Source organism: Schistocerca americana, chromosome 1 (genome assembly GCF_021461395.2).
Source record: "Schistocerca americana isolate TAMUIC-IGC-003095 chromosome 1, iqSchAmer2.1, whole genome shotgun sequence".
NCBI lineage: Eukaryota > Metazoa > Arthropoda > Insecta > Orthoptera > Acrididae > Schistocerca > Schistocerca americana.
This window is the reverse complement of record NC_060119.1, coordinates 254,306,434-254,332,520: the sequence shown is the minus strand read 5'-3', so window position 1 is coordinate 254,332,520 and position 26,087 is coordinate 254,306,434. Positions and strand designations below refer to the sequence as shown.

The window sequence follows — 26,087 nt, the reverse complement described above, 5'->3', positions numbered from 1 at the left end:
AGTATTCTGTAAATGACTCTCGCACAGAAAATCCATCAGTCACTCCTTGCTAATGCTCCAAGATTTTCAGTACGTAGTGGTTCACTTCTGTTTAATTCAAAATGAGGCTCGTTATTTTTCTCTAAGAATGCATCTCTAAGTAATTTGTGTAAACAGCAAGCAACAATAATCAAATGATCAGTCGTTTCTGGCTTCAGACTGATCGGAGAATAAAATATGCGAAATACTTGACTTAACAGATTGAAGGCATTTTCAGAAACTCTACGAGCTCGTGAAATACGGTAGTTAAAAATAGCTTTTTTGGGTCAGAACGTACTAGCAACTCGAGGAGAGAAAGGTTTCATCATGTTTGGATGTAATCGAGATGCCTCGTCGCCTACAAAAACATATGGCACTACTACGTCCGAATCCGGCAGCTTAGTTAGCGGAGGAAACATCTTACCACTTCAAAACATTTTCCCGATATTACTTTTATCAAATATTCCACTGTCACCTTCTTTCCCATAGTACCCAACATTCGATGTGTTTCAGCATTTCCCTCACATAGCTCAAGCTGAATTCCTTCATCTTCAACGTCTTCTAAAATTAGATAACACAACAAATCGCGCCAAATCATCCTTTCGGCACAGACGCAGCAGAGCAACCAAACACTGTGCGGCCGCCGCTCTATAGGAATCGCCAGATATGCGTCAGCCGCACTACGTCAGACGCACAACGGCTGCCTCATGCGTCAAACGCGGCATAAGAATCCCACCTTAAGCATCTTTGAGTGAAGGAATTTCAGGAGGCTATGCTTAGTAACTCTACTTCAGCAACACTGTCCCCGATATTATTTCCATTGCTACAGCGAAGCTAAGGCATTGATTTTGTCTTGCCGCTAGCGTACTTTACATGTGTCCAGAATCTCTTTGGAGTTTCTGCAAGGTTTCGAGACAAAATTTTGTTGTGGAATCTATTATAAGTATCTCGAATTGATGTCCTGGCTAAGTTTCGGCCTTCTTGAGGCAATACTGACATTACGACTTATTTTGGAAGAAAGATTAAGGAAAGGCAAACCTACGTTTCTAGCATTTGTAGACTTAGAGAAAGCTTTTGACAATGTTGACTGGAATACTCTCTTTCAAATTCTAAAGGTGGCAGGGGTAAAATACAGGGAGTGAAAGGCTATTTACAATTTGTACAGAGACCAGATGGCAGTTATAAGGGTCGAGGTGCATGAAAGGGAATCAGTGGTTGGGAAGGGAGTGAGACAGGGTTGTAGCCCCTCCCAGATGTTATTCAATCTGTATATTGAGCAAGCAGTAAAGGAAACAAAAGAAAAATTCGGAGTAGGTATTAAAATCCACGGAGAAGAAATAAAAACTTTGAGGTTTGCCGATGACATTGTAATTCTGTCAGAGATAGCAAAGGACTTGGAAGAGCAGTAGAACGGAATGGACATTGTCTTGAAAGGAGGATATAAGATGAATACCAACAAAAGCAAAACGAGGATAATGGAATGTAGTCGAATTAAGTCAGGTGATGCTGAGGGTATTAGGTTAGGAAATGAGACACTTAAAGTAGTAAAGGAGTTTTGCTATTTGGGGAGCAAAATAACTGATGATGGTCGAAGATGAGAGGATATAAAATGTAGACTGGTAATGGCAAGGAAAGCGTTTCTGAAAAAGAGAAATTTGTTAACATCGAGTATAGATTTAAGTGTCAGGAAGTCGTTTCTGAAAGTATTTGTATGGAGTGTAGCCATGTATGGAAGTGAAACATGGACGATAAATAGTTTGTACAAGAAGAGAATAGAAGCTTTCGAAATGTGGTGCTACAGAGGAATGCTGAGGATCATATGGGTAGATCACATAACTAATGAGGAGGTATTGAATAGAATTGGGGAGAAGAGGAGCTTGTGGCACAAATTGACTAGAAGAAGGGATCAGTTGGTAGGACACGTTCTGAGGCATCGAGGGATCACCAATTTAGTATTGGAGGGCAGTGTAGAGGGTAAAAATCGTAGAGGGAGACCAAGAGATGAATACACTAAGCAGATTCAGAAGGATGTAGGCTGCAGTACGTACTGGGAAATGAAGAATCTTGCACAGGATAGAGTAGCATGGAGAGCTGCATCAAACCAGTCTCAGGACTGAAGACCACAATTACAACAACATGAAAGATCTCCAATCTTGATGACACGGCGCGAGTCGGCAGCGCTTTCGACGTTTGTCCGCAGGGTGACCATCGACACGATGGAGCAGCTGGCGGCCAGCGCGATCGCCGTCGGCGGCTGGAGCGAGCAGCAGCGCGAGTTCTTCGAGACGGCCCTGGACGGCGCGAGCCAGCGCGTGGGCACGCGCTTCCAGCTGGTGCGTGACGCGGAGCACGCCGTCCGCCGGGTGGCCAGCGGGCAGTTCGCGCTCTACGACAACGTGCACGCGCTGCGGCACGCCAGCGTGCGCTACCAGGTCTCGCCCCCTCCCTAGTAAGCACGCTGTGCAAGGCATTACTCACCCTCTCGAGACACCACGCTGATACTGTGTAGCACACCGCCACTTAAGTCTTGATAATGGCTTCAATTCTGCGAGGAAGGGAGTCCGCGAGCTTCTTCAGGTGTGCCATATCCAGACCGAGTTCTCATTTGTGATCGCATCCAGTAAAGCTTCCAAATTACGGGGATTTTATTGCTAAATTTCACCCGCTGTTACAAACAGCCTCAGACACTCTCAGTGGAGTGTTTAGTCGGCCAGCCGCAGTATGATGAGGAGCCCAGGAATGTATGTGAGCAGGTCTCTGAACACGGATGTTGTCATCTTCGAAGTCAGGAGTGTTCACAGCATACTCATCATTAATATGTTACAGGTATTTCCAGACACTTTCTGTGAGATTGAGCTCAGGTATACTACTGGCCATTAACATTGCTACACCAAGAAGAAATGCAGACGATAAACGGGTATTCATTGGACAAATATATTATACTAGAACTGACATGTGATTGCATTTTCACGCAATTTGGGTGCATAGATCCTAAGATATCAGTACCCAGTACAACCACCACTGGCCGTAATAACGGCCTTCATACGCCTGGGCATTGAGTCAAACAGAGCTTGGATGGAGTGTACAGCCACAGCTGCCCATGCAGCTTCGACACGATACCACAGTTCATCAAGAGTAGTGACTGGCGTATTGTGACGAGCCAGTTGCTCGGCCACCATTGACCAGACGTTTTCAATTGTTGAGAGATCTGGAGAATGTGCTGGCCAGGGCAGCAGTCGAACATTTTCTGTATCCAGAAAGGCCCGTACAGGACCTGCAACATGCGGTCGTGCATTACCCTGCTGAAATGTAGGCTTTCGCAGAGATCGAATGAAGGATGAGCCACGGGTCGTAACACATCTGAAATGTAACGTCCACTGTTCAGAGTGCAATCAATGCAGACAAGAGGTGACCGAGACGTGTAAACAATGGCACGCCATACCATCACCCCGGGTGATACGCCAGTATGGCGATGACGAATACACGTTTCCAATGTGCGTTCACCGCGATTTCGCCAAACACGGATGCGACCATCATGATGCTGCTGTAAACAGAACCTGGATTCATCCGAAAAAATAACGTTTTGCCATTCGTTCTCCCAGCTTCGTCGTTCAGTACACCATCGCAGGCGCTCCTGTCTGTGATGCAGCGTCAAGGATAACCGCAGCCACGGTCTCCGAGCTGATAGTCCATGCTGCTGCAAACGTCGTCGAACTGTGCGTCCAGATGGTTCTTGTCTTGCAAACGGCCCCATCTGTTACTCAGGGATCGAGACGTGGCTGCACGATCCGTTACAGCCATGCGGATAAGATGCCTATTATCTCGACTACTAGTGATACGAGGCCGTTGGGACCCAGGACGGCGTTCCGTATTACCCTCCTGAACCCACCGATTCCATATTCTGCTAACAGTCATTGGATCTAGACCAACGCGAGCAGCAATGTTGCGATACAATAAACCGCAATCGCGATGGCCTACAATCCGACCTTTATCAGAGTCGGAAACGTGATGGTACGCATTTCTCCTCCTTACACGAGGTATCACAACAACGTTGCACCAGACAACGCTGGTCAACTGCTGTTTGTGTATGAGAAATCGGTTGGAACCTTTCCTCATGTCAGCACGTTGTAGGTGTCGCCACTGGCCCCAGCCTTGTGTGAATGATCTAAAAAGCTAATCATTTGCATATCACAGCATCTTCTTCCTGTCGGTTAAATTTCGCGTCTGTAGCACGTCATCTTCATGGTGTAGCAATTTTAATGGCCAGTAGTGTAATTTACAGTCCAGTCGAGACACTAATATGATGCCTGAGAGTTAGTCAAGAAGAGCATCACCTAGAATGTTCAAATTAATATCCTTGTTCATGTTAACTGATTGATTGGGCCTAAGTCATGGTAGTAAAAACACCCAAAACCTCCCAAAGCACCACTTGCAGCCTGTAATGCAACCTCTGTGTGCTGCAAGTTAACCACCAGATAGGACCGTCTGTGCTCTCGACACTTTGCATCATTTTAAAAGAGGCAAAATCCTGTTGTAGAGGACCCTACCACACACCTTCGGTCGGCTACTGTCCAGTTTCTATGGTGGTTGGACCACTGAAGATGTGCGAGTATATATGCCACTATGAGTAATGGTCTTTCACAAGGTAAACAATGTCCGTTGCAGTGCAGTTCCCTTCGCAGTGATAGTTCGGATACTAGAGGAGATGAACGAACACTCATTGACATTGTCATTGAGAAAGCATGACAATCCTGTCAGTTGGATTGTTTTTACGATCACAGTTCTAACGCAATGTTACATAGCTGCGATTGGTGCTCCGTTTTTTGTAGACGCGTTGGACAGTCCGCGTTGATAACCAGAAAATCGCACAATAACATCCACGGTGTGGCCATGGATATGTGCAAACACGACAGCTTGTTTCTTTCATTTTGTCATGTCTTCGTGTCGATCCAGCTCGCTGTGCTGATTCCATACAACCGTCTGAGACATACACACCGCTCCATGACTTACTTCCTTTGTGGAGGGTGGAGAGTCACATGACCGCCAGGTACCGGTTCTGTACAATCTACAGCTCTCCAAAGCCACCAGTATGTTCATATAAGAGGATAGGTAACATTTTGTCCAGTGAGTTAGTAATTCATGCATTGCTTATGTGACATTACCAGCAAATATTGGGTCGTGGAGTGTGACACCTGTCACACACATTTTAGAAAACAGAGATTGACCGAAATGAAACAGTCTCAGAAATTTCTCACCACTGGCTCATAAGAGATCCTACATCTTTTCAAAAACTAGAATACCTATGTCAGTCCTACGTATCTCGCAAAATCGATTCCTAGCAATGCATTGTACCCGCAGTCCTTGAGCATTATGGCATCTGTATCAACACGTTCCACATTCCTAACATGTCCCCATTCTGTGTGTCCTTCCCAGAGGAAATTCAGTCGACTTTCCCTTCCAAACCATGAAATAACTCACGAAATAGACTCATCCTACCAACTACAGGCTAACCTATCTGTTTCACTCCCAGATGTAGGTTCCAGTTTACACTCTCGCTGCAGACAGCAATCCTGCTCGCCTCCTAGCGCTACATCCAACCTCTTGATACTTCCCAATATTCACATCACGTCCCCCCTCACTGCGCTTCCTTACCAATCCCATATGCGTCCAAATCCCTCACCTGGGAAACATTAACAGGAGGCTATAGCACTGTCACGCTTGCTGGTTTCAGAAACATCATTAAAATTAAGATAATTGTTTCTTTCTTATATATGAACACTACGCGAACAAAAGTGTTCAGACAACCATAAGTTGACATTAATACGGCGTGAGTCTATTCTTCGTCTGTACGACGGCTTGAACTCTGCTGGGAACACTTTCAGTGATGTGTCTGGATGTCTGTGGAGCAATGGCAGCCTATTCTCATTCAAGAATCGATACTAGAGAAGATAGCGACATTGGATGTTAGGGTCTGGAGCGAAGTCGACGTTCTAACTTAACCCAAAAGTGATCCACTGGGATAAGGTCGAGACTGTGGACAAGCTATTCAATTTCTACAGTGTCATGCTAAACAAGCAATTGTCGTCTCCGAACTTTCGACGTTACCTAATGGGATATTCTGTTGAGTAATTGCTCTCTTACCAGCTTTCCATACGAGCAAACCAATTGCGACTTTACCTGATGTTGCTCTTGCCTTAGAGAACTGATATATGCACGGCTCGGCTTAAAAAGGATAGCTCGATAATGCCGCAGGGTCGAGCCACACATGTCTGCTTTCATGCCCAGCAGCTAACTCGCTGCAAATAATGAGTTCTAACTGCAGTCGTGGAGTCTAATTGTCTATGCGTTGGCTAGAATTGCTCACCAATAAAGACACAGTAAATAAATATGAATGAATAATTAATACAGTGGATTCTATTATAATGTCTTTACTTGATCTAGATAACAGGCAACTATGCTGAATGATATTCAGCCGGGAATCGAACCCGGGCCACCTTGCAATGCATTCAGCGGGGCTGACCACTCTCTTTTCTTTACCTTCTCACTTTCCTGATTATAAAGGAACCTACACAAAAAAGGCCTATTTGGCACTGCCACTTTTGACCCTAAAGAAGTAATACCTGTGCCACTTCAAGGGTTGGCCTTTAACTACGCCTATCCCAAAAATTCTACCTAATCTAAGAAACTAGGGAAGAAATGGGGGAGAGAGGGTATCAAATGGATGTAACAGAGAAGAAATTTTTTTACCCTGGAGCGGAGTCCATGAAACCACTCGTAGCTGTGGAGAAATCCATGCACATCTTCTCAAAAATAAAGCGGAATACCATTAGAGATCATATCAAAAATCCAAAAATAGTATATCAGGTCACATCAGCTTCTCATTGCGGGAACATTCCAATTACATGGGGGTAGTAGAAAGCACTCCAAAGGAAGTTGCAAAAGTATTGCCTGTACTTTGGATTACAGACACTGGCACAATGTCGTTCCTTCGCGTACGTCCAGAAATCGAGAACACTCTTCTCGCCAACTGCAAAAAGATATCGAACTGCAAGGCCACAGAACCAATTTACAGAGTGAGTCTTCCTCTGCAGGTAGTGTACCATGTGCCAGACATCTACTGTTCGGCCACGGAAGAAGCAATGATCATCTGTGTCCGGTACCAGACACGCGACAAAAAGCAGAGATGTGGTGAGGTGAACTTGATGGAGACGAGGTGGGTGGTTTTCCGTTGACAGTGACATACCACACGGAGCGTGCAGTAGTGTCAAGAAAAGGGGCGTTCATCGCCCGCAATATATTGCCCCACCTAGAGTGTGGGTACTTCAGTCACACTGGCAGCGCGGTCCAGTCGCATCTCAGTGTAGACCACTTTTGTCGACAACAAGCGCAGAAGTGGCAAAGAGGCAGAAATATAGCTGTTAAGAGAGAGAGAGAGAGAGAGAGAGAGTCCGATGTGATAGAAGGTCGATGGGGTATTCGACAACGTCACTGGAGGGACCAACGAGGCCGTGGCATATGCGTCAAGCAATAAGCTGGTAAGGCACGTCGGGCAACGCCGCCAAGTCACCGACTGTGAACTGACAGAAAGGGGCCCGAGCTCTATCTGGAACATGGTAAAGACTCACACCCCCCGAGCCTGGAGAAGGGTGAGGGACTCATAGCGGACTTCAAAGCTCATCCCCTGGCTAACAAAGGAAACCATCGCAGCTAACATGTGGCGAGCCAGGATGTGCGGGATCCGAAGAGTTTGCGCCACGTGAGGGATCCACGGTGCTATGTGAGTATTGACATAGTGCGCACGTCGCAGGAGGTCAAGGGAGCGCAGGCGATGTTCATCAAGACCAATCCTCATCCATTGCTGCAGGCGTCTGCAGTTTAGCGCCGTAGTCCGAAACAGGTTAGCAGCCGTGAAGTCGATGCCAAGACAACGTAAGGTATCAGTCACGCTGAGCGAATGGACTTTCCCCTGAGGCAAGCGTGTACCGATACAAATTGCTAGCGATTTGCGTACGTTACGAGTGCTGTCCGACACCTCTTCATAGGTCGCCACCCAAGCAAGCGCTGCCCGGGTATCGTCGGCAGTTCGAAGGCAAAGGACGAAATCGTCCGCTTAGGGGGTGCAGCAGAATCGATGTCCACTTGGCGACATCTACGACAGTCGCTGTCGCAGACCACATAAAAATGGTTCTACGGCGAAGGCATACAGTGGCGCCGACAGGGGGCACCTCTGTCGCATTCAGCACCTGATCAGGATAGGTTGTGTGCGCCTACCATTATACAGCATCCGGGATATCGCTCCACGCAGGAGGCGGGTAACCACCTCGACGATAGCTTCTGCATAACCCAAATGGCGGAGGACAGCAGTAAGGAAAGATTGATAGACCCGGTCAAACGCCTGGCTGAAGTCTAAGGTCGTCAAAACTGCAGGCAAATGTTGAGCTCGAACCACTCAGCTATGGAGGCGGACGACGACAAGGTGAAGGATGATGACGGATGCAACAGGGGCTGTGGCGACACAGATTACAGGGAACGGTGACAGTGGCTCAGACACTGACGATGAGAGTGACTTCTGAGATGCGCGACTGGCTACTAAGTCTTATTAAGACCCTGAACGCAGGCCTAGATAGTCACTGTAGGCGCGATAGCGCTTCAGAAAGCAGTACCTTACAGCACTATTGTTAAAGCTGCATTCATGTTAACCACAAGCCGCATTGTGGACGAATTAGGCTGGAGTGTGTAAGATGAGTCGCCTCAGAAATCGTCCTTAGCGCGCCGCGGTCGGTTATATCGACACGATATGGTGTATCCGGAGCTTCGAGGAGATATCTCTTTCTTTTCTATTGCTTTCACTACAGCTGGAGTACTTATCGCACAGCTACTGCTATCTGTTGTTGATTGTGAGAAATTAGAGCTTTAATCTTTTCAACGAAAGAGTTCGTGAGTTGTATATATATATATATATATATATATATATATATATATATATATATATATATATATATATATAGCGCTCTATTTTCGTCCAACGCGTTGGTATTTCGCAATTTGTTGTGTGTAACAGAAGGAAGGAATGCTAGTGTTTATAGTTTCCTTGAAATCAAGTTTACTGAAGACAGAGCTTAAGCTCTGGTTATACAAGTGTAATAGATAGATTCGGGAGGCCTTATCGAAACTACCCTGAGCTTCACCTACAGCGTATCACGAATAGGTTGGTGGTTGTTTAAGAGAGATCAGTGGCGATATTACTAGCACATGAATAGAATATCCCCTTTTGTTTTTTTTTCCTGAGCAAATGGAAACAAAAATTGCCTTCTACGTATTCGCAAAATAATATGTATGACACCTTCTCGAAAGTTTGATTTAATTGGCATTATTATCATCTGTTGTAAAGAAATCTGTTTGCCAGCAATTTGCATCCCGTATTTCTTGACGTTTCGATAATAACTTGCTTAAAGCGAGAGATAACATGGGAATGGTAGAAATTTCGTAGGTAACTTCAAACATTTTTACGCGATATGTAGATGCACTCGGTTTGTAACTGGTCAAAAAGTGCCCCTTCTTTCAGCATATTCTGTCATCTCGAAGGCCTGTGTTAATTAGTATCGTATGATGTATGGTTTCTAGCTGAGAAATGCTCAAGCACACTATTAGGAGGATCTTGGCGGAGACGTTGAGGTGGATGGAGTCTAAGCAGTGAATGCTGGTACAAAACATAACACTGTCTGTCCCGTTATACATAGTAATTGAACAGCCCACTGTGTAAGCCAATATCTTTTTCATCTTGTACTTCTCATTTAGTTTTACGTACTAATAGGCGTATACATCTTAGTCTGACATTATCATTTGTCAAGCAATATTATACACTGCGATTTAATGAATTTTTTGCAGTCGAGAAATGTAATTCAATACACTTCAACAATTCACTGTGATCTAATGTGGTAGTTTGAAGACTAAATGGTTCAAATGGCTCTGAGCACTATGGGACTTAACATCTGAGGTCATCAGTCCCCTAGAACTTAGAACTGCGTAAACCTAACTAACCTAAGAACATCACATACATCCATGCCCGAGGCAGGATTCGAACCTGCGACCGTAGCAGTCGCGCGGTTCCTGACTGTAGCGTCTAGAACCGCTCGGCCACCACAGCCGGACATTTGAAGACTATTGACTTCTTATTACACCTTTTTCCACTAACATGCTGTCATCCGTTTCCTAAGTTCTTACATCCATTACATCAAACAATCTATTGGAACACGCTCGAATTTCTACTGCTTACCATTCTGTATAATTAGAAGACCCATGAAATAAGATACGTCAGAAGACAGGTGCATTTGACTGAGTGTCCATCCTCCCATCCCCTGTAACGCCGAGAAAGTTTCGCCCTACCTTTGATCTGCCTTCAACAAACGCCTCAACCCAGAAGGATTGGACGAAAGTATGGAAACGCGGCGGGAAATGCATGCTTGAACATAGATGCAGATGCAAGCCGATCCTGCAGGTTGCCCTGTTGTACTTCACCACGAACAGCACCTGTCCAATGTAAGTACGTTGCAAGCGTCAGCCGCGGTCAGAACAGTGTTCAAAATGGTCAAATGGCTCTGAGCACTATGCGACTTAACTTCTGAGGTCATCAGTCGCCTAGAACTTAGAACTAATTGAACCTAACTAACCTAAGGACATCACACACATCCATGCCCGAGGCAGGATTCGAACCTGCGACCGTAGCGGTTGCTCGGTTCCAGACTGTAGCGCCTAGAACCGCACGGCCACTACGGCCGGCTCAGAACAGTGTTCTGTGTATGTGTGAGTGGATTATGTCAGAGCTAAGAGAATTCGAAAGTGGGCAAATTATTGGTGTTCATATGGCGGATGCAACGGTAACCACGAGAGCCGAAGTGTTTGCTATTTCAACCGGCACCAATCGAAGATTTATACCGCACTCAGGGGGAGAGGGAAAACACCATCCGCTGAGTCACAACGGGGACGAAAGTGTGTGTTGAGTGATCGAGACGGACGGTCATTAAATACGATTCTGACGAAAATAAGCGGGGAACAGCTGCAGAAGAATTGCAGAACCGAATGTCACAGTAGCTAAACCTGTCAGCACCAAAACAACATGAAGGGAACTCCACAAGCGTGGAATTGCTAGGCTAGCGTGAATCACAAACCCACTCATCAATAATGCAAATGCCTGTGATAGGAAAGTAGGTTACCAAAGCCATACAGATTGGACTATGGACAATGAAAGAAAGGCATTTGGTCGGATAAGTCACACTGTTTCCAACTTCTGACTGAGATTAAGTCCTAAGAGTGAAACATGGCAGGTGTTGGAAATTTGTGGTAAGGTCTTACGGAATCAAACTGCTGAGGTCATCGGTCCCTAAGCCTACACAGTACTTAATCTAATTTAAACTAACTTACGCTATGGACGACAATTTTAGAAAAAGTAATGTACAGGCAGCTTCTCAACCACCTGACCACAAATAACATATTATCAAGAACACAGTATGGATTTCTGAAGGTTTCTGATATCGAGAAGGCTATTTACACCTACAGTGAAAATGTACTTAATTCATTAAATAACAAATTACAAGCAGCAGGTATTTTCTGTGATTTGTCAAAGGCATCTGATTGTGTGAACCACAACATCCCTTTAAATAAATTAGAATTCTATGGTGTCACGTGCAGTGCTGCAAAATGGTTCAAGACATACCTCACTAATGGGAAACAAAGGGTGTCAGTGCAAGGGACTAGTGAATTAAGTCATCAGTCATCATCAGAATGGGAAGAAATTACGTGTGGTGTCCCACAAGGATCCATCTTAGGGCCATTGCTTTTTCTTGTGTACATTAATGATCTCTCATCAGTTACACTGCCAGAAGCAGAGTTCGTTTTGTTTGCGGATGACACAAGTATTGCAATAAATAGTATGTTGAGTGTAGTTCTAGAAAGATCTTCTAATGATATTTTCATGGATATTAATAAATGGCTTAAAGCCAATTCACTGATATTAAACTTCGAAAAGACTCACTATATGCATTTCAGAACCCGTAAGAGGTTTCCACCCAGCATATGCATAAAGTATGAAGAAGAGCATGGCTCTGAGCACTATGGGACTTAAAATCTATGGTCATCAGTCCCCTAGAACTTAGAACTACTTAAACCTAACTAACCTAAGGACATCACACAACACCCAGCCATCACGAGGCAGAGAAAATCCCTGACCCTGCCGGGAATCGAACCCGGGCGTGGGAAGCGAGAACGCTACCGCACGACCACGAGCTGCAGGCATGAAGAAGAGCAGATAGAAGAGGTTGAAAGTCTTAAATTCCTGGGATTACAACTTGATAATAAATTCAGTTGGGAGCAGCACACCACAGTACTGCAGAAACGCCGTAACAAATCTGTATTTGCAATTCGAGTGTTAGCAGACATAGAGGACATAAAAATGAAAAAGCTTGCATACTTTCATTCCATAATGTCATATGGTATAGTATTTTGGGGTAACTCTTCAAGTCAAACAAAAGTTTTCAGAGTCCAAAAGCGTGTAATACGTATTATTTGTGGAGTAAATTCACGGACGTCCTGTAGAAACCTCTCCAAAGAACTGGATAAACTAACTACTGCCTCTCAGTATATTTACTCCTTAATGAAATTTGTCCTAAATAATATATCTCTTTTTCCAAAAAACAGCTCAGTTCATACGTACAATACCAGGAACAAAAATGATCTGCACAAGGACTTAGAAGCACTTACTTTAGTTCAAAAAGGGGTCCACTACTGAGAAATACTCATCTTCAATAATTTGCCAGCAAACATAAAATCTTTAGTTACAAATAAAGATCAGTTTAAAGGAGCCTGAAAGACTTACTTGTGGCCAACTCCTTCTACTCCATTGATGAGTTTTTTTAATAGAAACAGATGATTTATTGTAATTACTCATACTATTAGTATTCTTCTTTCAGCTTAAAAAAAATTAACATGTTCCACATCCACGGGGATCTCCTCAGCACGGATCTATGGAACGAAAAACTAATCTAATCTAAACACACCCTTGCCCGGGGAGGACTCGAACCTCCGGCGGGGGTAGCCGCACGGACCGCGCAGCAACCCCGAGCGGCAAGGTGGGTGTTCGGTGAAGACATGGGCAGCCATATCGCGATATTTCATCGGTCCCTTGGGTTGTTTCAAGGTCGTATTACTGCTAAGGATTATGTGACCACTTTTTTTTAAAAAAACACGTCCATACGATGGCACAATGTTCACTGCCTAACGGTTATGCTCTGTTCGAAGACGACAGGACCCCTGCTCAGACAGCTGTCACCGCCCAGGACTGGTCCTGTGAGCGCGAGGATGAAATGCGTCACCTCCCCTGGCCTCCGTAATCAGCAGATCTCAATGTTATTGAGGCATTGTTGTCTACTTTGGAGAGAAGGGTGCGTGATTGTTACCCGCCTTCATTGTAGTTCTCTGAACTTGCCACGATTTGCAGGAAGAACGGTATAAGATTCTGACTAAAACGATACAGAGCCTGTATTTATTCTATCCGAGACGGATGGAAGCTGTTTTGATTGCTAGCGGTTTTCCCACACCGTATTGTGTGCTGTGTTTTTTGCGATACCTTACAGGGTGGTCCATTGATAGTGACCGGGCCCAATATCTCAGGAAATAAGCATCAAACGAGAAAACTACAAAAACGAAACTCGTCTAGCTTGAAGGGGAAAACCAGATGGCGCTATAGTTTACCAGCTAGATGGCGCTGCCATAGGTCAAACGGATATCAGCTCCTTTTTTTAAATAGGAACCCCATTTTTTTAAAAAAATCGTGTAGTACCTAAAGAAATAAGAATGTTTTAGTTGGACCACTTTATTCGCATTGTGATAGATGACGCTGTAATAGTCACAAACGTATAAGTACGTGGTATCACGTAACATTCGACCAGTGCCGACAGTATTTGCTTCGTGATACATTACCCGTGTTAAAATGGACCGTTTACCAATTGGAGAAAAGGTCGATATCGTGTTGATGTATGCCTATTGTGATCAAAATGCCCAACCGCCGTGTGCTATGTATGCTGCTCGGTATCCTGGACGACATCATCCACGTGTCCGGACCGTTCGCCGGGTAGTCACGTTATATAAGGAAACAGGAAGTGTTCAGACACATGTGAAACGTCAACCACGACCTGCAACAAATGATGATGCCCAAGTAGGTGTTTTAGTTGCTGTTGCGGCTAAACCGCACATCAGTAGCAGACAAATCGCGCGAGAATCGGGAATCTCAAAAACGTCGGTGTTGAGAATGCTACATCAACATCGATTGCACCCATACCATACTTCTATGCACCAGGAATTGCGTGGCGACGACTTTGAACGTCGTATACAGTTCTGGCACTGAGCACAAGAGAAATTACGGGATGATGACAGATTTTTTGCACGCCTACTATTCAGCTACGAAGCGTCATTCACCAACAGCGCTAACGTAAACCGGCATAATATACACTATTGGGCAACGGAAAATCCACGATGGCTGCGACAAGTGGAACATCAGCGACCTTGGCGGGTTAACGTATGGTGCGGCATTATGGGAGGAAGGATAATTGGCCCCCCTTTTTATCGATGGCGATCTAAGTGGTGCAATGTATGCTGATTTCCTACGTAATGTTCTACCGATGTTACTACAAGAAGTTTCACTGCATGACAGAATGGCGATGTACTTCCAACATTATGGATGTGCGGCACATAGCTCGCGGGCGGTTGAAGCGGTATTGAATAGCATATTTCATGACAGGTGGATTGGTCCTCAAAACACAATACCATGGCCCGCACGTTCACCGGATCTGATGTCCCCGGATATCTTTCTGTGGGGAAAGTTGAAGGATATTTGCTATCGTGATCCACCGACAACGCCTGACAACATGCGTCAGCGCATTGTCAATGCATGTGCGAACATTATGGAAGACGAACTACTCGCTGTTGGGAGGAATGTCGTTGCACGTATTGCCAAATGCATTGAGGTTGATGGACATCATTTTGGGCATTTATTGCATTAATGTGGTATTTACAGGTAATCACGCTGTAACAACATGCGTTCTCAGACATGATGAGTTCACAAAAGTACATGTATCACATTGAAACAACCTAAAGAAAATGTTCAAATGTACCTACGTTCTGTATTTTAATTTAAAAAACCTACCTATTACCAAGTGTTCGTCTAAAATTGTGAGCCATATGTTTGTGACTATTACAGCGCCATCTATCACAAAGCGAAAAAAGTGGTCCAACTAAAACATTCATATTTCTTTACGTACTACACGAATATCTAATAAAATTGAGGGTTCCTATTTAAAAAACGTAGTTGATATCCGTTTGACCTATGGCAGCGTCATCTATCGGGCCAACGATAGTGCCATCTGGTTTCCCCCTTCAAGCTAGAAAAGTTTCGTTCTTTGTAGTTTTTTCGTTTGACGCTTATTTCATGAGATGTTTGGTCCGGTCACGATCAATGGACCACCCTGTATATTCCTGACAGGAAACCACCTACTAGAGGCAATCTTGGCAGCAAAGGGTGTATGTTAGTGACTGTTTGGAGATATATTGGCTGTGATTGTTTGGGGGACTGGCAGTCAGCTTACATCGCCGATTTTTTCAAACATCTGTTGAATCAAGAGCAAGCACCATAAGGACACAGCTGCAAGACTTCATTCACACATTTCTTAAATCGATATAGCTAAGCAAGGTGGTGCTTATTTCGTTCATATTTTGTCTGATATTCTGTTTATATAATTTTTACCCTATAATTCCAAAGAGCAAACCATTTTACCAATTTTCATCCATAAACAGACAGCAAAATATGCGGATAATGCTGCATCGTTTTTCCGATGTTTCTGTTTCAACATACGTACGCCGGTGGGGGCTGTATTATACGAGGGTGAGTCAAATGAAAACCTTATATTTGTAATAACAAATCGAAATTTCGCGCCGTTATCCTGTAAGTTGTCAGCGTGCTACAAACAGCGTGCAGAATGGCATGTAGGTGGCAGCATAGTGCAGATGCACACATACCGTTGTAGTATCAGTATAAAGTTGGCTGCCCCACTTGCGACTTGCACCAGGGAAGAACAGCGTTCTGTTATTCGGTTTTTGCGTAGTGAAGGTGTGAAAACTATTGAAATTCGTCGACGAATGAAGGTTCAGTACAGTGATACATGTTTTCCACAGCAGCAAGTCTACGGATGGAGCAGGAAGTTCGCGAATGGTGTGACTTCAGTGGGAGATGCTCCTCGTCCAGGTCAGGCACAACGAGTTGTGACTCCACAGAACATTGCAGCAGATGAAGCCATAGTGAAGGAAAACCGCCGAGTGACACTGAATGACATTGCAGCATGTTACAGATTAGTCATGGGTCAGCACACCACATTGTGCATGATGTGCTCCAGTTTCACAAAGTGTGTGCAAGATGGGTGCCGTGGCAGCTGACTCCTGAAATGAGAGAACGACGTGTTGATGCTCATGAAGAACTTCTTCGGCGCTTTGAACGAGAAGGTGATGGCTTCCTTGCAAGAATCGTTACTGGGGACGAAACTTGGGTTCAGTTCCACCAACCAGAAACGAAGAGAGCGAGCAAAGAATGGCGCCATTCCTCATCACCAAAACCAAAGAAGTTTCGAACAGAACCATCGCCAGGGAAGGTTATGCTGACTCTCTTTTGGGACGAAAAAGACGTCAGTTTGCAGCATTACGTGTCTGTAGCCAGTGCATCATACACAGATTTCCTAAAAAATCATCTGGGGCCTGCAATCAAATCAAAGCGACGTGGATTGCTGTCAGCAGGTGTCCTTTTGCAACATGGCAATGCAAGGCCCTGCACTGCCCGTACAACAGTTGCAACAATCACAGGCCTGCATTTTGAGTGTCTTCCTCATCCACCATACTCACCAGGCCATGCCCCAAGTGATTTCCATATGTTTGGACCACTCAAAGACGCAATACGAGGAAAGAAGTTCGGTTCTGATGAAGAGGTACGCCACGCGGTGCATGAGTGGTTGCGCGGACTACCAAAAGAATTTTTTTCTAAAGGAATTTATGCACTTTGTAAGCCTTGGAGGATTTGCATTGAGCGTGGGGGAGATTATGTTGAAAAGTGATACAGCTTTGTACCACTTCTGCACAATAAATAATATTTAAAAAGATATTTAAGGTTTTCATTTGACCCACCCTCGTACTATATGGGATATTCACCTGCGCTTCCAAGGGACCTGCGGCCACAATAGAAAGCACTATGATAACTGTGAACATTATTATGGACCACCTGCCTCCCTCCATGATTGAAGTCTTTACAGAAGGTGATGGCGTTTAAGGGAATACGTGACATGTACGTAAATATCTGGTGTCACATACCGCCGGAAACCAACCAAGGGCTTGTGGACTCATGACACGCATAACGCTTTTAAAGAGATAGTCTTAATTTTTCACCTCGTCAATGTACATCCGTACTTCACCAGTAGTTTTACTATTTAGAAAAAGCAGATAAAAATTCGCTCGGCGCCTTCCTAAGAGACAATCTCCACTCCTTCCCAACCCACTATGTAAGAGTAGACCAGATCGGCGGCAATTGAGAGATTTATACCGAATACATTAATAAAAGAGGGCATTGATTCCTCCTGGTGGACAAAAAAGATCAAAACACTATTGCAGAAGCAACGAGAAAAGCATTCGAAATTTAAAAGAACACAAAATCTCCAAGATTGGCGATATTTTACTGAAGTTTGAAACTTAGCGCAGACTTTTCAATGCTAAATTCTTTTAATTGCTCCCACAACGAAACTCTCTCTCGAAATATGACACAGAAAATCCAAAGACGTTCTGGTCGTATGTCAAGTACACCTGCTGGAAGACGTAACAAATAACCTCACTGTGCCATACCAGTTGAAATACAATCTAAGAAACAAAGTGACGCATCACGAAGGAGTTATGAAAACTGGTCACAAACTGATATTTACACAGGCATCGACGGAAAATGCAAAATTGTAAACTTTTACCAAATAGCTGGCAAGGATGGTAAATAGGGGACATATCGATACCAGCGTACAAAGCCTTTGCGAATTTCATTCCGTTTACGCAGCTGGACAGTAACTATTCTTCCCAGATGGGCGCTTGAACAATATATGTAAATGTTAGGATTTGAGACACGACGTGACGTTGGGCTCAAAGAAGCCGTTTGAAATAATAGGCAAATCGCACGACATTTGAATAAGCGCAATGCCACCATTCGACTATGTTGGCAGGAACGGGTGAACCATGGCCGAACAAGCGCCAAGAAGGAAGCGGTCGACCTAGGGAGACGACAGAAACGTGAGGACCGAGCAATCATCGGAGAGGCACTCAGACCCTCGGATTCATCATTATCATCGACCTAACGTGTAATTGGTGCTTCAGTGCTCACAAGGATCGTTAATAAGCGGCTCACAGAATGGAGACTGAGCTCATCGACCTCTGTACACCAAGAAGCCTGTTTTCTGTGCTACTGGGCACATTCGGCCTGGAATCTCATTGAGTACCACCTCGATTTGGGCCCCGATGACCAACGAGGACGTGTCTGATGACGCTGTAGATAGCACTGGGACGCCAACCTGACTGTCGCACGTTATACGGCACAACTATGGCTGATGGTTTGGGGAGCCATTGCATTTCATAGCAGGACCACTTTGGAAGTCATCCGGGGCGCCCTTACAACACAGCCGGTACATCATCGATATTCTGTGCCCTGTTTTGTTGCCCTTCGTGGCAACCAATCCTGCGATTACATTTCAGCAAGATAATACCCGCCCATACGCGTCGAGAGTTTCTACTGCTTGTCTTCGTGCTTGCCATACCCCACTTTGGTCAAAAAGGGCGCCGGGTCTCTCCCCAATTGTGATCGTTTGGAGCAATACGGACAGCGGCCTCCAACTAGCTCGGTATTTTGGCGATCTAATGCGCCAGTTGAACAGAATTGGGCACGATATCCCTCGAGGAGCACATCTAACAAATCTGTCAGTCAATGTCAAGCCGAATACTGCTTGCAAAAGGGCCAAATATGGACCAACGCGTTAATGACTCGCTCAATTTGTGAAGCTCTACGCCTTGAACAAATCATCCAATTTTCATGAACTTGTAATCACTTGTGTGTCTGTACATGTGCATCACACTACCGATGTCCCTTCCACTCGAATAATTCCTACGTGGTGCGTCTTTCTTTTGTTTTAGAGAGTATTTTATTGTTGATAATCTACATACGTTGAAACGATCATAGCAATAATATAATTAGAAATCAAAGCTCGTACAAAAAGGTGTATGTGTTAATTTTTCCCACAAGCTATTAGAGAAATAGTCTGAAGATGGTTCGAAGGATCCTCTGTCAGGCACTGAAGCGTGAATTACAGAGTAGTCGTTTAGTTGCAGATGTATCGCTATAAATAGTGGGACACTCTAAAAGGTTAAGTTTTATTTTATATTTTTCTGCTGTGATCAAGCTGCAATGATCATGACCAGTTTAAAGTACTTCAATACGGCTTTAATTTTGTGTCATGTTTCGGTTCATGCTTTGGAAACACAAAGTATTATATCTGCTATTCTGATTTATAAAATACACGCTGGGATTTGAATTTATAGGATACGTAGTTTTTTTTAGTTGGGTTCAAGATATTCTATTAATTCATTTAGCTGGGCGCATTGTTGGTTACTACATGCCAATCAAAACCTGCTACAGCCTCCACACAACCATGCTAGTCTATCCTGTGCAAGCCTCTTCATCTCCGAGTAACTACTGGAACCTGCATGAAACCTCCTGGCAGATTAAAACTGTGTGCCGGACCGAGACTCGAACTCGAGACCTTTGCCTTTCGCGGGCAAGTGCTCTACCATCTGAGCTACCCAAGCACTACTGACGTTCCGTCCTCACAGCTTTACTTCTGCCAGTACCTCGTCTCCTACCTTCTCGGTCCGGCACACAGTTTTAATCTGCCAGGAAGTTTCATATCAGCGCACACTCCGCTGCAGAGTGGAAATTCTCATTCTGGAACCTACATCCTTGTCAATCCGCTTACTGCATTCACCTTTAGGTATCTCTCTACGATTTTTACCCTCCACGCTTTCCTCCAGTACTAAACTGGTGATCCTTTGATGCCTCAGAAATGTCCTACCAACCGATCCCTTCTTCTCGTCAAGTTTTGCCACGAATTCTCCTTCTCCCCAGTTCTATTCAGTACCTCCTCAATCGTTACATGATCTTCCCATCTAATCTTCAGCATTCTTCTGTAGCACCACATTTCAAAAGCTTATGTTCTCTTTTTGTGGCCGTGCGGTTCTAGGCGCTTCAGTCTGGAACCGCGTGACCGATACGGTCGCAGGTTCGAATCCTGCCTCGGGCATGGATGTGTGTGATGTCGTTAGGTTAGTTAGGTTTAAGTAGTTCTAAGTTCTAGGGGACTGATGACCACAGATGTTAAGTCCCATAGTGCTCAGAGCCATTTGAACCATTTTTTTCTCTTCTCGTCTAAATTGTTTCACCTCCACATTTGGCTACACTTCATACAAATACTTTCAGAAAAGACTTCCTGACACTTAAATTTCTACTCGATGTTAACAAATTTCACTGCTTCAGAAATACTTTTCTTGCCATCGCCAGTCCACATTTTATATCCTTTCTACTTCGACCGTCATCAGTTACTTTGCTGCTCAAACAGCAAAACTCGTTTACTACTTTAAGCGTCTCATTTTCTAACCTAATTCCCTCAGCATCACCTGATTTAATTCGACTATATTCCATTATCCTCGTATTGCTTTTGTTGATGTTCATCTTATATCCACCTTTCAAGACACTGTCCATTCCGTTCAACTGTTCTTCCAAGGCCTTTGCTGTCTCTTACAGAATTAGAATGTCATCGGCAAAATCTCAAAGTTTTTATTTCTTGTCTCTGAACTTTCATTCTTCCTCCAAATTTTTCTTTTGTTTACTTTACTGCTTGCTCAATATGCAGTCTTCACAGCTCAGTGACTGATCGAGAACAACAAATATTTCCCAATGGCTGAGAGAACAAGATTCTCACAGCACATTTTGCCTTGGTAGTAAGGGACGGGACTCCATAAAAGAGATAACTACCGCTGGCAGCGGGTCGCTGGCAAGCTGACAAGAGGCAAGTAACGGCCAACCGGAGCTTGGGCGATTACTTTCTCTCGTCTCTGTTTATTGGAAAGGGAACACCTGCACCGCCGCTAGTAAGGGCTTATGGGCCAGATGATAATGGCAGATATCGGTAAGGCTACCATCCCCAAGTTACAGCATCATCGCCATGGTTAGTGACGCATTTTGATTCCTGCAAAAGTCCAATACACGAGCCCTGTCCAAGTGTTCTTCTCTAGCGGTGTAGCCGCGCGGTATAGGACGTGTTGCATGGATCGCGCGTCTCACCCCGTCGGAGGTTCGAGTCCTCCCTCGGGCATGGGTGTGTGTGTTGTCCTTAGCGTAAGTTAGGTTAAGTTAGTTTCATTAGTGTGTAAGTCTAGGGACCGATGACCTCAGCAATTTGGTTCCATAGTCCTTACCACAAATTTCCAATTTCCTCTAACGTTCCACTCGAACAACTCTGTCTCGCAAAGTACGTTTCTTCTCTTTACCATGGCTTACTCTCATTGGGTGGTTCGTTGCACATTCACCAGCTAACAGCGTGCAGCTGTAACTTTGTTCATCCACCAAACAAATTTCACGAAAAACAGTTTGCGATCGAAATTTCTACGTTCGGTTGCAAAGTGGCTCTGCCACAAGTAAGTTCTTTCTACGATGACCAGGTTCCTGATCGAGTTGCGTCTTTGGTGTAGTTTTCCGCACCGATTCAGTGGTTCTCCAGGGATAGACTGCCAAAGTGACCGGCCTAGAACGTAAGAGCTTCTATCTTATGCGGGTTGTGTGCTGAATCATACTGAAACAAAAAAAGCGAACTTTTGAAACACCCAATAAAAGTAGGAAAAATATAATGAAAAATTTTATTGACAGCAATTGAACCACTAGGCAACGGCCTTGCCGCTGTGGATACACCGGTTCCCGTGAGATCACCGAAGTTAAGCGCTGTTGGGAGTGGTCGGCACTTGGATGGGTGACCATCCGGGCCACCATGCGCTGTTGCCATTTTTCGGGGTGCACTCAGCCTCGTGATGCCAATTGAGGAGCTACTCGACCGAATAGTAGCGGCTTCGGTCAAGAATACCATCATAACGGCTGGGAGAGCGGTGTGCTGACCCCACGCCCCTCCTATCCGCATCCTCCACTGAGGATGACACGGCGGTCGGATGGTCCCGGTAGGCGACTCGTGGCCTAAAGACGGAGTGCTAAATTGAATCAATACAGCTTGTCTTTTAAGAGATAGAAATCAAATTATCAGTGTTTGAAAATTACATCCTGTTGATTGCGGGTTCATGTGCGTATGCATTCTTCCAATCTGCTTTTGATGTTCCTGATCGACTGCTGCAACGTCTCAGCATAAATACCATGAATTTCGTCTTGAATTCTTTGTTTCAGTTCATCCAGTGTTCTGGCCGAGTCATGTAGACCTAACTCTTATGGTAGCCCTAAAGAAAAAAAAAAAAAAAATCAAAAGCGGACAAATCTGGTGACCTTGGGGGCCAGCTAATGTCACCGAATCTTGAGATGACATGCTAACCGACAATTCTCACACAGTTACCATTGATCGATGTGCAATATGTGATGTCGCACAATCCTGTTGAAATCATGTTTCATGCACTTGTAGAATATTCTTCAATGCAGATGCAACAAAAGATTGCAACATCTCAAAATATCGATCCGACATGCGACACTGTGATCCGCTTTTCATTTTTCGAAAAAGTAAGATCCGATGACACCGCGTGACAAAAGTGCACACCATATTGTCACCTTTCTGACGTGTAAAGGGCGTTCTTGAACTTCCTTTAGGCTGCTGTCTGCCCAGTAACAACAGTTACAGACATCCGTAGCGTGTCTAGAAATCCATTGCCCTCGTTTACGTATGTCATAACTTGCTGAGAAAATTTCTGATCCCAACTGCTAATCTTTCTCCTTCAGTTGGTGCACGGTTTGCAGACGGTACAGATGAAATTTTGATTGGAAATGCAGAATTCAGCGAACACTCTCTCGGGACACCCTGTCCGCAGCTGTCTGCTTGCGATCTGAACGCCATGGGCTCTTTAAGACTGAAACGCGTACAACTTAGATCGTCTGTGGAACTTAAGATGAAAAATCGTCCGAACTCCCTCTGCGCCCTTTCCAAACTACATTTTTTTGTAAAATATTTTTGTGGCAAAAGCACATTGTTGATCTTTCCAGTGATCAATGATTACTAAATGGTGATAATGTTTACAGATCAAGGTCCCTGCTACGCAGTGCTCCCAATTGTATATGGCTGCTACTACTACACTACTGGTCATTAAAATTGCTACACCACGAAGATGGCGTGCTACAGACGCGAAATTTAACCGACAGGAAGAAGATGCTGTGATATGCAAATGATTAGCTTTTCAGAGCATTCACACAACGTTGGCGCCAGTGGCGACACCTACAACGTGCTGACATGAGGAAAGTTTCCAACCGATTTCTAATACACAAACAGCAGTTAACCGGCGTTGCCTGGTGAAACGTTGTTGTGATGCCTCGTGTAAGGAGGAGAAATGCGTACCATCACGTTTCCGAGTTTGATAAAGATCGGATTGTAGCCTATCGTGATTGCGGTTTATCGTATCGCGACATTGCTGCTCGCGTCAGTCGAGATCCAATGACTGTTAGCAGAATATAGAATCGGTGGGTTCAGGAGGGTAATACGGAACGCCGTCCTGGATCCCAACGGCCTCGTATCACTAGTAGTCGAGATGACAGGCATCTTATCCGCATGGCTGTAACGGATCGTGCAGCCACGTCTCGATCCCTGAGTCAACAGATGGGGACGTTTGGTAGACAACAACCACCTGCACGAACAGTTCGACGACGTTTGCAGCAGCATGGACTATCAGCTCGGAGACCATGGTTGCGGTTACCCTTGACGCTGCATCACAGACAGGAGCGCCTGCGATGGTGTACTCAACGGCGAACCTGGATGCGCGAATGGCAAAACGTCATTTTTTCGGATGAATCCAGGTTCTGTTTACAGCATCATGATGGTCGCATCCGTGTTTGGCGACATCGCGGTGAACACACATTGGAAGCGCTTATTCGTCATCGCCATACTGGCGTATCACCCGGCGTAAGGGTATGGGGTGTCATTGGTTACACGTCTCGGCCACCTCTTGTTCGCAATGACGGCATTTTTAACAGTGGACATTACATTTCAGATGTGTTACGACCCGTGGCTCTACCCTTCATTCGATCCCTGCGAAACACTACATTTCAGCAGGATAATGCACGACCGCATGTTGCAGGTCCTGTACGGGCCTTTCTGTAAACAGAAAATGTTCGACTGCTGCCCTGTCCAGCACATTCTCCAGATCTGTCACCAATTGAAAACGTCTGGTCAATGGTGGCCGAGCAATTGGCACGTCACAGTACGCCAGTCACCACCCTTGATGAACTGTGGTATCGTGTTGCAGCTGCGTGGGGAGCTGTACCTGTACACGTCATCCAAGCTCTGTTTGACTCAATGTCAGGCGTATCAAGGCCGTTATTAGGGCCAGAGGTGGTTGTGTTCTGGTACTGATTTCTAAGGATCTATGCACCCAAATTGCGTGAAAATGTAATCACATGTCTGTTCTAGTATAATATATTTGTCCAATGAATACCCGTTTATCATCTGCATTTCTTCTTGGTGTAGAATTTTAATGGCCAGTAGTGTATTTTCAGAAGTTCCCGTTTTTCTGTGTCGCCCTATAAAGTGACCCTCACAGCAAATCACTTGCACTCGTACATTCACGACCCCGCACACACATTCCTTTCACAGGAACACAGAGTTGCTGCTCTTTGAGTACTTGTTCAGCATACGTTTCCGTGTAGTTTTTTCAGCTTGTACAGCTTGGCGCTGACGCCGTGGTGTTGGCAGAGCGGGATGAACGGCTCGCAGCTGGACGGGCATCGGCTGCACGTGATGCAGGACTGCGCCGTCCACATGCCCGTCGCTATCGGCCTGGAGCGCAACTCGCCCCTCAAACCGCGCATCGACAGGCAGGTACTCCTCGCTGACAAACACCTGCTCACTTTCTAATTATTCATTCGCTATCCAAAAGCATATCCATATAAAACACATCATTTAAGATGTAGAATGAGGAGAATGGCCGGCCGGTGTGCCGAGCGGTTCTAGGCGCTACAGTCTGGAACCGCGCGACCGCTACGGTCACAGGTTCGAATCCTGCCTCGGGCATGGATGTGTGTGATGTCCTTACGTTAGTTAGGTTTAAGTAGTTCTAAGTTCTAGGGGACTGATGACCTCAGAAAATAAGTCCCATAGTGCTCAGAGCCATTTGAACCATTTGAGAAGAATGATCCGCCAATTCTATACTACCGCGCTAAACTTCTCTAGTCATACCAGTCCTGTATTTGGGCAGTTGTTTAAGTTTGACTGGTTTCTGTCCAAGCCGCATATGTCGCATTCCAGTAAGAATTCCATGGATTGCGCCTGTCCACAGTCACGTGCGGGTCTATCTCTGTCGTCATCTCCATCTGCACTGCCAGACAAAAAAGGTCAAGCACCCAGAAAAGGAGGAGAAAACGAAATTAAACTCCACGAGTTTAGAGGGTACATGATTTCATTTAGTGATTACAAAATCAGGTCAAATTTACAAAGAACTAGACACTGTGAACCCACTTGATAGTGGCGCTGGGCAAAGTTGCCACACGAGCTGGTCCCACTCATCTTCTGTCGGGCACAGGTCTGGCGGTTATGACGGCCACGGGCGTCCCGTATTATCAAGCAGATAGTTCATAGAAATACACTGACGTGCCAAAGAAACTGGTAAGTCACGCGTTTTCAAATACAGAGATATGTAAACAGGCAGAATATGGCGCTGAAGTCGGTAACGCCTACGTAAGAAAACAAGTGCTGGCACGGTTGTTAGAG

General features: G+C 45.0%; 1 protein-coding gene and 1 pseudogene across 1 annotated transcript in view; both read left to right on the top strand.

The window, feature by feature from the left end:
• Positions 1-26,087, top strand: part of LOC124623707 — a 148,415-nt gene that overhangs the window by 86,838 nt on the left and 35,490 nt on the right. Inside the window, exons 7-8 of the mRNA XM_047149060.1 lie at positions 2,219-2,467; positions 25,037-25,199. Coding sequence (XP_047005016.1) covers positions 2,219-2,467; positions 25,037-25,199 — 412 coding nt within the window. The remainder of the gene's footprint in view (positions 1-2,218; positions 2,468-25,036; positions 25,200-26,087) is intronic.
• LOC124560259 lies at positions 22,066-22,183 on the top strand (annotated as a pseudogene).